General features: G+C 38.7%; 1 protein-coding gene across 1 annotated transcript in view; it reads right to left on the bottom strand.

The window, feature by feature from the left end:
- Positions 1-12400, bottom strand: part of runx1 (RUNX family transcription factor 1) — a 30559-nt gene extending 18159 nt beyond the window's left edge. The window contains exons 1-4 of the mRNA XM_062414657.1: positions 11889-12400; positions 9639-9790; positions 9413-9523; positions 6373-6529 (exon numbers count right to left, since the gene is read on the bottom strand). Coding sequence (XP_062270641.1) covers positions 6373-6529; positions 9413-9523; positions 9639-9790; positions 11889-11916 — 448 coding nt within the window. The 5' untranslated portion in view covers positions 11917-12400. The remainder of the gene's footprint in view (positions 1-6372; positions 6530-9412; positions 9524-9638; positions 9791-11888) is intronic.
- Positions 12401-12935: the final 535 nt, after the last annotated feature.

Genomic DNA, 12935 nt, shown 5'->3' with positions numbered 1-12935 from the left:
ACACACACACACACACACACACACACAAGCACAGACATAGTGACAGTACCTGATCAATATTACATCATCTGTCAACAAGTTTTCTTTCTGCCGTTAATTAGTATTCATACTGCAAATTCACGGTATGTCTGTATGTCATTTATTATAAATAAATTATTTTATATATATTCTATCTAAATTCAGAATTCCACCAAACTCACAATTTAGTCACTATATGTTAACCAAGGACCCATTTGACCATGTTTCCAACATACTGTAAATGCTTTGATTTGATGAGCTCATTATACTTCATTTTGATGTTTATCTCTAAACAAATGGTGGCCCATGCATGAGTATGTAAGAGCTCTGTAGAACACACAAACTTGCAAATACCACTTATAATCTGTGCATAAGCAATGCTTGTAAAATTATTTAACTATTTTATGATTGTTAGGTCATCTAACCCAAATAAACAGTAATACAGGTAAATGTGTGTCTATACTGACAGTTACAATAAGCGATCACAGATGTGGCCATGACTGACAGAAAGTTCATTTTACTGCCACACAGGCCATGATCATGTCCAAAGCAAAGCCTGCACTGCCCACATTAAAACCCAGCTTTACCAGGCATTTAGACCTGAAACAGCACTGCTGCTGGTGTGGATGTGTTGCTTCAGGTAGTGGTGATACAATAACATATCATCCAGGACGGGTTGTTTGACTAACAGATCCATGAGTTGAAGGTTTATCAGATGCAAAAATACAGAACAGTAGGTTATAATTATAACTATGACTATGAGACAGCATTTTACAACTCCAAGTTATCATGGCAACATGTCTATGTTCAATCTGGTTCTTTAGCAGTAATGTGCGATTGGCCACACTGCATTGCAGTAATAGTTGAGTTACATTAAACTTACTAGATGACTCTGCATTTCTTTACCAGAGCCCACTGTACGTGAGAAATGTTTTACATGTTTTCATGCCGGTTTTGAACGTTTTCACTTTCAGGCCTGAGTAATGCTGGGTCAGGGTGGCTGTATACTCCTTAACATGCTTTTTGGACAGTGGAAAAGTCCCTTTAACCCAATGGACAAGTCAACATTCACTCCCACTTCACACAGCTTACCAATCACTGTGTGAAGATAAGAGAGGAGTCTGAGTTTTAACTAGCTTCATCACACAACTATTTATTCTCATGTGAAACAGCAGTTTCCAGGAGAGATTCTCTGAAAACATGTATCACCATATTAAATGATGTGGAACAACTATATTAACATTTCTGGCACGATCTGACAACTCATCATCAGAACCCTTAATCAGCCCTCAGTGTAGATGGAGGGCCAAAACAGAGAGAAAAAGGGGGTTTTCTACGTTTGCTGGCATAGTGTGGACATGTTTCAGACAGTTTCACCAAACTGGAAACAACTGACTCCCTGACATCATATTTGTGACATCATCACCAAATAAGCAATTTCCTCCCAGATCACTGCTGATGTTCTGGAACTCAGACGATTGAATCAAACATATAACATGTCAGTTTTGAACGCAAACAAACTTAAAACAGATTAAATCACTCTGATTTCGTGTGATGAAAGAAGCTGTTACAAATACGCAAATCCACACAGCAGCTCTGCATTGATGTAGACACTGTGTGAATACTGCACAGATCATGAGTGTATGAGTATCTGTGTGTTGTAACTAAGAGCCTCGGCCAAACAGGCAACACTGACTAATGATGACTAAGTTTAAAAAACACCTCTCCCCCAAACCACCGATCCACCAACACACACACACACACACACACACACACACACACACACACACACACACACACACACACACACACACACACACACACACACACACACACACACACAGAGAAAAAAACACTAGTCAAACCACTAAACCACTCATTGGTGTTGGCAGCATGACTCACCACACAGACACAGACAGTTAATGAGTGAGGTCTATGTGAAATATGTGAGTTTATGTGCTGTTTATGCTTCTTATCTTACAATACATTGAACCGTCAAAGTATTTTCAGTTTCCTCCAGTTATCAGAGTGGAACACAAAATCCTCTTCTACAAATATAATGTATAATCACACCCGTCATGTCACAGAAGGGGCATATTGGCAGTCTGTAAAGTACACTAACAGTGTGCAATATCAGTGTACTGACAATATCAGTATATATACACTATGTCCTCCTGTTTGAGTCACAGTTGCAAAAAAAACTACAGTGACCAGTCTTTAAAGTCTTTAAAATGAGCAGTTTTATAGATGTGTGTCTTCCCCAGGAGACAATGGAGTTTGAGCTAAAGTCCCAAAATTCTGTTCTGTTCAAGTTATGCAACATTTTCTAAAATTTTGTGAAACGAGCAAAAATCTGGAACTTGCTACCTGAACACTTGGAATTTGCTGCACACTTAATCCTGGTTAATTCAGCAACAACCCTGTACTCCTGTCTACTTTATTCAAATGTATTGTACCAAATTGTACTTTGCTATGCTTTACTGTGTTTAATACGTAGCTATATTTGGTTTACATCCTTTTTACTTCACTATTCGAATCTCTCTTTAATCTCTTTCACAAAAGCCCTTCTAGGGATGGGTGGCGCAAATTAGCAGCCACTATAAACACTGTGATACTTGCATTGATTTCTTGCAACAGCTGTTACAGCATGTCTTTGTATATTGTAGCTGTCCCTATTAAATAAACCATAATAGTAACAATGATAATAATGATAATAAAGGGCAGAACAAGTATTAAGAAACAGACTAACAAATTGTTAGTTTTTGTCTTTTCATGGGATTTGTTGACAATAAAAAAATATATAGAATAATGCCAGACTTACGAGTTACTGATTTTTCTGTTATTAAAACAAAACATAATCTATTAACACCTTCAAGTCAATGAATTATGAAAAGTCTGCAATAATCAACATAGTAAAACCCTTCAGTCTACATGTTGGTAACACAACACAAAATGGAAATGGACAAAAATGGAAAGACCATAATACATTTATGATGCCCCCAAGGCACAAGAAATACAGCTATAATGCCCTTTAAGGTTCCCCCACAGTTTGATAAGACGCCTTCTAAGGTTCCCCCTAAGTATGATAAAGTGCCCTCTAAGGAGCCACCATAGTATGATGAAATTTCCTCTAAAGTTCCCCCCCAAAGTTTGATAAAATGCCCTCTAAGGTGCCCCTATACTATTATAAAGTTCCCTTGGTGGTTCCCCCACAGAATGAAAAAATGCTCTCTGAGGTTCCCCTACAGTATGATGAAATGCCATCTAAGGGGCCACCACAGTCTGATGTAATACCCTCTAATGGGCCCCCACAGTACTACAAAAAGTCCTACAAGGTTCCCCTACAGTATGATGAAATGCCTTTAAGGTTCCCCCACAGTATGGTAAAGTGCCCTCTGAGGGGCCAGCAAAAAGGAAACAATTCTGTATTGACTGTAGACTTGGCAAATCAGGATGAAATGTCCTATATAGGTCCTCTATATGTGACTATCTGGTATGAAGTTATGGGTAAGGCTGGGTACCGAATTTCGATACTTTTATGGCACCAGCCGAATTGATTTGATACTAGCGAACAAACCGTTTTTTGTGATTCAGTACCAGTTTTGTTATGGTAGTTGTACAGATCATCTGGCTGGACCAGAGGTTCTGTACGGGTGTCCTTCTAGTTAAGTCTAACATCTGAGTCCAACATCTTTAAGTCTTTAAGGAAATCATTGGAGCATTAATATATTCTTTCTTTAAAATGCATTTGATTGCAGAGAGGAAGATTACAAAGATATATATTTTGTATATATGTGTGTGTATGTGTGTGTGTGTGTGTATATATATATATATATATGTGCAAAGAAGAGACAGCGAACTGAAGACAACACAATGGGATCGGATCTACAAAATACAGGTAAGGGCAGCAAGGGAGAGAATGTGAGCGATAAAGGAGATATATACCTTTACATATATATGTTTGCTTTAGTCATTAGCAATTAGACAGAAGTTAAACCTGGGCCTGGGCATTACAAAGTTTAACAAATGTATCCTGTCATGAATCTGGTGTGAAATCTGAAAGATAACCTTTTTAGGGAACCTTCTAACAGACAAACAGAGAGCGCTGCATGGCAGTGTCTTACTATTCCAAGGAGGAGGAAGACAGTATTGTCACTGAACTTAAGTAGTTCCGCTCTGCCTGTGCTCTCCCTGAGAGAGCGAGTGATCATTCTCCAAACTGAGCTGTCAAGACCCAGCTTAGAAACAGATGTGGAGAAGGAAGCCTCTCAGATCTTCAGCTGCATTTTATGTTTTATGTAAAGCACTTTCAATTGTCTTGTTGTTGAAATGTGCTGTACAGATACTTTTGCCTTGCCTTACTGTTGTCCATTGAAAGGGACGTCCCATACAATATATATATATATGACCATAACAAGGTCATTAACATCAAACTCATGACCAAAAGAATTCTCCTTTCATGTCACCAGTGTTGCTTCTCACTTCACTGACAACACTGACCTAAACAGCTGATTCTGAAAATGTTAATAGTTCCATAGTAAGATCGACTGGAGGAAGAAGAGGCCTTCACAGCCACTATGGATCAGAAGGGAGGTGGTGGAGGACTACAAATACCTTGGAGTGGTGATTGACAACAGACTGGACTGGAAATCTAACAGCGAGGCTGTGTACAAGAAGGGGATGAGCAGACTCTACTTCCTGAGGAAGCTGAGATCCTTCAACGTGTGCAGCAAGATATTGGAGATCTTCTACCAGTCTGTTGTTGCCAGCTCCATTTTCTTTGCTATTGCGTGTTGGGGCAGCAGCATCAGAGCCAGCGACACCAACAGACTTGATAAGATCATCAAGAAGGCTGGCTCTGTACTCGGTCTCAGGCAGGAGTCTTTTGAGACCGTGGTGGAGAGGAGGACACTGAATAAACTCCATCATGGACAATGACCAGCACCCTCTCCATCATGGACAATGACCAGCACCCTCTCCATCATGGACAATGACCAGCACCCTCTCCATCACACAGTGGACAGACAGCGGAGCACCTTCTCACACAGGCTGCTCCAGCTCAGCTGTCTAAGGGACAGATACAGGAAATCTTTCCTGCCTCATGCCATCACACTGTATAATAACAGCTAAAAAACTCATAACTTACAGTCACTGCGCACTTTATTTTCTACACACATATAACACATTTACTTTGCACTAAAATCAACACTGCCAATCTGTTGTATATACTTTTGTACATTACATTTTATTTTATTTACTATTGCTATTTTGCTATTTTATTATGTATAGTTTGTTTTTTTTATATTCTTATTCTTTATATCCTTATATTATATGTTGTTATCGTCACTGTATCGTCACTATGTGTCTGTGTAATCTATCTATATTTTTAATACAAATGTGTTTGACAAATAGAAAATCCTGTGTTTTTTTCCTTATATTCTGAGTCACTGTATAACATTTTAATCTAAATTGAGGATGTAGCCTTTTTACTTTAAACATGCATCATTGTTCTCTGCTAAGTGAGGCTCATTGACTCTATTCTGCCACTGGTCCCTTCACCTAATGTTGTTAATGTAACATGATCATAGTGGGTCTTTGTACGGGAATATAAAACAACATATAAGAAACAGATACAATGAAAATGTACACCTAATATCTACAAATATATATGAGTCTCAAAGCATGTATCTACTTCAAAATCATGTTGCATGTCTTTAAATCCTCCTCAGACGGAGAGGTGCAGGGAAAATGAACCTCATTGTACTCTGTGCTGTTACATTTGCATGAAAACAAATTTCTACTCCTCAACTTTCTTCATTTGAATTTTACTGCACAAGTTATTAATATACCCATTTTTTTTTGCAGCAGGACTGTCGAATCAGTATATCAAATATTGACAGTTATTCCTACATTTCCATTCAGCTGGGGAGTGTGTCCCTTTTATGTGTATTTGTGAATGTGTGTGTGTGTGTGAGAGAGAGTGAGCTTGTGTACACAGGACTGGTGTTTTAAATAGATAAGTTGGGACATTTGCCTGTGACTGATTTAGAGTAACTGTGGTCTAGTGTGTCCGTTAAAGAGAGAGGGGAGAGGCAGAGCGAGGTAAACGTTGAATGGGGTGTTACGAGGAAGTTGTGAATACTGGTTTTATTCACATGTACTTCCCCTAATTTATCCAAAACACACCTCTTCAATTTTTAGTAAGATTGTGCTTTCAGTACTATTTGGATTGATGCCACTATAGCACATACAATATTTTACCATCTTTTAAATTAGGCCAAAGCAAAATCTCCATATTTGTTTTCATTCTTTTTGTACTTGTGCATTTGTGTGTGTGTGTGTGTGTGTGTATACCTCTCCCGCTGCGGCCAACGAAGCGCAGGTCATTGAATCTGGCCACTTGGTTCTTGATGGCGGCCGTAGCATTGCGGAGCTCTGCTGAGTAGTTCTCGTCGTTTCCTGCCATCACTGTTACCAAGGTGCCATCAGAGATGTCACCCAGGGAAACCACCTAGTGCCACGATGGATGAAGACAGAACTAATTATGACAAATAAGCTAATATGGCACTTTGTGATGGGCCTGGATGTTTTGGTGGACTAGCACAGCTTCTATGATCAATCTGAACATAAAACATCCATGGATAGTTTTGGAACTACAAGTACAGAGCTGAGGTGAAAGTGGAATTTTCAGGTTCCAGTAGTAAGAAAATTCTTTAAACAGAACCTCACTCATCAGTATGTCACTCCATACGTTTAAATACAGATGGTACATTTTTAAAACATATCTAATGTGGTAGTTTAATCAATATTTATGTTCGACAGCATTTGATGGGCAGCATTTCCTATAAAAGACTGAGACCATTGAGGGTTACACAACTCCACAGAACACCCACAATCTGATCTGCTGTTGGTCACTGAGAGCCCCTCACCTATCAGACCATAATGAAGTTTGCATAAGCTCAGGCTCATATATCTAAAGGAAGGTGGACATGAAATGCTAAGCTGTTAGCAGTTCTTACATCCAGTCATGGGGTCAGTTTTATTGATCTTAAATAAACATACAAAGTCACAGAAAGAGACAAGCAGCTTTACACCACTGAATGCTCAAATTTCTTGTAAAAGATGGAAAATCTAACCTCTCCCAAAACACACGTGTAAAATGGAAGTGTGTGATGCTTAGCGCACTAGAGAGCACATTCTCCCCCTTCACTCCTACGCAAATACTGAGCGAGGGAGGCCGATTTCCATATTAACTCTAATCACACTAAACCATCAGTGTGCAAATGACCACCACAGATATACTGTACTATGGATGGTTTCTCTTGTAACCATGAGCTGTCCAGCAGAATAACCGCAGGTCATGATGAATGAGACACTTTTGGGTAAAGCTCCTATTTAGACCTTTGATTTCCTCCTCAAAACTCCAAAAATCAAAGAAAGCATTGTTTTTCTGGGAATACTCTCTCTTGATATTGGTCTAATTCTTACATTTACCATCTGAATTGACTTAAGTAAGAGTTAAAATATCAATAAGCGGATGTTCCAATAATCCATCAATGACGGTATTGATCTGAGCCTGCAGTGGAATGTGAATGGATGAAATTCTAGTAAAGCTGCGCTGACTTGTTTGGTTTGAAAATACGGGTCTTACCCTGGAGATAGTTTACATTCAAGAACTGGGACAGGAGGAAAGAGGCACACGCACACACGCATACACGCACACAAACATGCGCGCACACACACACACGCACACACTTGGCTCAGTTAGACAAGAGAGAGACTGGTAGCAATGGAGCATGAAACTAGTCCAGCAGAATAAACAAGATAAAGGAAACAATTATGAGGCTCTCAGGCCAAGGCCAGAATGTGTGTATGTGTGTGCGTGTGCTTATGTGTGTCCATTCTTTTAACAGATGCCTGTTTATATACATACTGTACCTGTGTGTGTACCTACAGCATAGCCTGTGTCGTCACATATGTAATTACATTTTTGTGTGAGCAAATTTTTCATTCATTAAATGTAAGTTTGTCTGCATGTGTTTGTATGTGTGAGTGTGTATCATAACAATCATCCATTGTCAGTAAGAGGCAGTGACATCCGCTCATGACAGTCCATAATGATGCATAATGCACCAAACTCTCTCTCTCACACACACACACAGACACACACACACATGCATGTGCGAACACTAATGCATAAAATTCAATAAATCAATCAGCTGTTTTCAGCTCTGTGGCTAAAAGCTGCTTTTCCACAAATGCATTTTGTCTCAAAGTGCAGGAAAGCCATCCACATACACACACATCGATACATGAGGGAATACTGTACACTACAAAACATTCAAGCCATCATATCTACTGCTCTGTACATGTAAAACACTGACCATGGATTGTTTCAATAATAAACATAAAAAGAATGAAACTGAAAAATACTGATGAATCATAACAGAATTCCCTGATCAGTCTTTTCATTGCTCTCAAGTGAAATCCACAGATCTCCAAATATGGTAATTTAAACAAAACTTTTTGAGTATAACAAACTATTTCAAAACCTTTCAAAAGATTCTCTCTGTTTCTCTCTGAACATTTTTTTTTTTTTTTACCATTAGTTCAGCTGTAAAATGCCTCAATTAGCTGTCAGTGTTGATGATATAATCAGCCAAAATTGATGACAATTTTGATATTCAATATAATCAATTGATTGGATGAGTTATTCATAAAACAAAAACACCAATCACCAACCAATCACTCATTCTCTGGTTCCAGTTTCTTCAGTGTGATGAATTACTTTCTATGTTTTATATCACTGTACGGTGAATATAAGACATATAACAGACAATTAGGCCAACAGTAAAAATCAACAGAGTAACTGATGATGAAAATACTATGCGGTGTGTCCCACCACACTAAACAAGTGAATATATAACTGAATGAATGAACTCCAACATTCAAGTTTAATTCTACAATCAGCAATGTATTTGATGAGTATAGTTAAAAAGATGCAGACATAACATCTTATTATTATTTACAGTGGTGGATGATGTGTTCATATGCTGTAGTACTACAGAGTAAAAATACGTTATAAATATATTATTTTTATTCATATATTATTAGTTTTATTAAAGTAAGTATTATTAAGGGTTAGGTATTAATCTGCATAATGGTTTACGCATGGTATATTTTTATGTATATTATTGGAATATTATTACTGATGTATTCTATCTAGCTAAGATGTTCATTTTTTCCTACTGATTTAATATTTATGAATTAAACCTATTTTATTTGTTGATCATATGTTTTGTAAAATCTTAAATTGTAACGTAACTATAGATCTTAGATAAATAAAGTGGAGCAGACGTATAAAGAGAATCGGGACTGTAATTGATATACACACCTTAAAAGCAATGGGCAGAGTCTTGTTACATCTCCAGTGTGTGGGCAGCACAGAGCAGAGGAAGTTAGGACTGTCTGTCTTCACCAGCTCTCCTGGATGATCTGAGATCACCTGAAAATACACCACAGTTACCTTCAAACCCAAATATGAACGGCGCTGACAAGAAGTGTAAAGATATTAGATATTATAACAATTTCAGTGAGTGCATCTTTAGAGTTGTATGTACTTCAACCATGCCGCGGTCGGCCATTCGTAGTTTGCCCATCAGAGCGGCCCCACCTCCAGCCTCCTGGGCACCCAAGGGCAGGGCCTCGGTCATCTTCCCCCCTGAGGCAAGGGTGGTGGAGGGGGGAGTGTAACGCCGGCCGGGGGCTGGGTCTGGGATAGAACAGATGAGGTTACATTCAATATATTTCCGTTTGTGATGCTCTAAATATCTCCACGCTGGAAATGTTAATACAGCCACATATCAGACCTTTAATTACTACAAAAAGAGACTGATTGAAAGTTGATAGGTCTATTGATTAAATAATTTGTAAAAACAGTGATATGTAAATGTATGTATCCTGTATATTTGTGTGTGTGTGCGCGTGTGTGTGTGTGTGTGTGTGTGTGTGTGTGTGTGTGTGTATAGTTTTAGATTAAAATAAGGACTTGGAATCACACACTTCACTGAAAATCCCTGTAACAGAAAAAAACGAGATATATAAAATAAAATAAATGCAACACATCCATATTGGTGAAACTCAGAGAACATTAAACTGCACATATACAGTGTATGATGACACACAGCATGGTCACACTGCCCTGAATACCAGAGTGTGTAATCATGAAACTTAACACAGTGGCAACACTGTCATCCAGCAGCAACGGCCATCCACCTTTTTTCAAATCCTCTTTAATATTTAATAATTGGGAGAGAAGTGGCTCACAATCAACAGAGAGTCCAAGGTAAATTGACGATGACGTCTTCCAGTATAATTCATGTAACACGCAGTAATAAAGATGACCTCATGGAGAAGTGAGTGAAACAGTATAAATCTGATAAAGAAGCAGGGTAAAAAGCCACACAGTCAGTCAATCTGTCTGCAGAGTCAGTGGAACTGTTGGTTTGTCACTTAGCCAACCCACAACTGAAGCCACATGCTGCTGGTTTGGAGGTTAGTTTACAGTTTGAAACATTCCCACTGCTACTATATTGTAACTGCAACCTCACTGAGACAAATGTCTACACACACCCCACCAAGAGTCCCAGGAAGAAAAGTCAAACATTTGGGGGTCTGAGACATTAAAAAGCAGATTTACACACCAGACGAGCAGAGGCAAACTACGCGGCTGGTTAAAGGCCCCGAAACCTCTCAGGAGGAATGATTACAAATGTAAAAGTCTGGATATTTTTGGATAAAATGTGGTCATTTCTTCAGTGGTCACCATATCCCTAATGCCACCGCTGTTATTTTCAGCACACTTTCATTCAAAGTTCAGTTTTGTCAGGAAGCAGAGGGATAGAAGATTGTGCTTATGGCCCGGGTTAACCCTGCACCAAACGGCTCAACCATCAGACTCCGTTCTACAGCAGAGCTGATATAACTGATAAATCCCTTAAGTTCAGCTTATCATGAAGTGGGACTTACCATAACAGCTTAAAAGTCTTATAAGTAATATACAACATGCTTTATCATCTGTGAGCCTTTTAAGCCCTAGAAATCTCATGATGCTGCAGAAAAAACACATTAATTTGTTGATTTGATATATATATATATAATATATTTTTAAATGATTTTCTTACAGATATACCAGATAAGATTTACATTTAGTCCTAACCTTAAGTTTGACAATATCTGCTATTAAGTCATCATAATTACATGAATCACATCATATTAGCTCTTCATATATTACTGTGCATATTACTATACTATCAGATATGATATCATGGCATTATTTATTTGCTTAAGGTGACATTATAGTGGGGTAAGCAGCACTGCATGGGAAACCATTCAACATTATATTACACTGAATGCCTGGTATATTTTAGAAAAGCTATTTTAATAATGTTTTGGAAGAAATAGACTCCCAAACAACACACACACACACACACACACAGATAGAGAGAGAGAGAGAGAGAGAGAGAGAGAGAGGGAGAGAGAGAGAGAGAGAGAGAGAGAGAGAGATTTTCAGAGTGACTGTGCTAATTGGAGAAACGCATTCACTCTCTTTTTCTCTTTTTTAAAAAAAATGATGAAGCAAAACTAAAATCCAGCACACTCACGAACACTGGACTGGAGTGGACATGACATGTCCATCAAACATAGGATATCAAAGAGGAGGGACACTGACAATTAGTGACTAGTTCTGTCCACATTTGTAGAGAGCATGCTACATCACCTCAGATACTGATAACAACAACGACTCATACTTAATATGGAAGCGTCAAAGAAATCTTAAAATGATACATTCATAAAGAATTGAGCTGTACCGTATTTTGCGTCCCACAGAAACACCATTTGTGCGCCACAGTGCGTCCACAGAGTATCAACTTCCCCGATCTTCACTATAAATCTCCCGATTTCTTCTTGTTTGCAGCACACAAAGTAATTATTTTCTGATAATTGTCGATGACTTCTCACGTTAGTTGACTTCTTCTTATTTGTCCGTACACATGTGTTCAGTTGCGGTGCGTTATCCGCTCCTCGCGCGCTGGATTCAGCCGATGTGCGTAAAAGCCAGTGCGTAAACGTGACGAAACGATCTCTAATTTCCAACACTTGAGTGAGTTTGTGTCGTGCTCTCCATGCACAATAAAAGTCAGTTTGAAACTTGTGGTGAATTTGGGAACGTATTCAAATCTCCTCGTGTTTCCCCGCAGCTCAAACACATGGTCGGTATCAGATGTGGAAGGAAAGAAAAAAACAGGACGAAAAATCTGCACAAATTTGACTTTAAATCTTGTTTAATTCTGAATATAACAGCCTTCATCGAATGGACCGCGTTCTCTCTCCACCCACAGCTGTGTGTCTCTCTGCCTTTTAGATGAGTGGTCATCACGGTTTACAGTGCCAGGCTTTTACCGGCAGAGCTCTGGATTTGCATCTCATCTGGACTACTCAGCCAATGGAGAGGATCGCCGCTGGCTGTCACTGGAAGGGGATTGACCAATCAGCGCTAGGTCCGTCCGAGAGGAGGCGGGGTTTAGAGGAGAAAGAGAAGGGGAGGCAGACTAAACTGCACTTCCTCCTACTTTAAAGAAGTGGCAGAAAGTGGCTGTATCTCCCTGAATTCACTCTTTGTGGTCAAACAAACAGTATGAAACATAATATAGGATCATGTGTTATATCTATGGATAAGCTAAACCTGCATCCAGGTGTATTAAAACAATTACTCCAAATTAAATAAAGTCAATTTGACTTTTTCACAAGTTAAATGAAATCTTCAAATCTCCCAAATTTGAATACACATGCAAGACATTTTCCATTTAGCCTCTCTCTGTTTTCTCTGTTATGTTCGTCCACTTAAACACATTTTA

Source organism: Scomber scombrus, chromosome 24 (genome assembly GCF_963691925.1).
Source record: "Scomber scombrus chromosome 24, fScoSco1.1, whole genome shotgun sequence".
Taxonomy (NCBI): domain Eukaryota; kingdom Metazoa; phylum Chordata; class Actinopteri; order Scombriformes; family Scombridae; genus Scomber; species Scomber scombrus.
The sequence above is the reverse complement of the archived record's forward strand: the minus strand, read 5'-3'. Positions and strand labels throughout refer to the sequence as shown.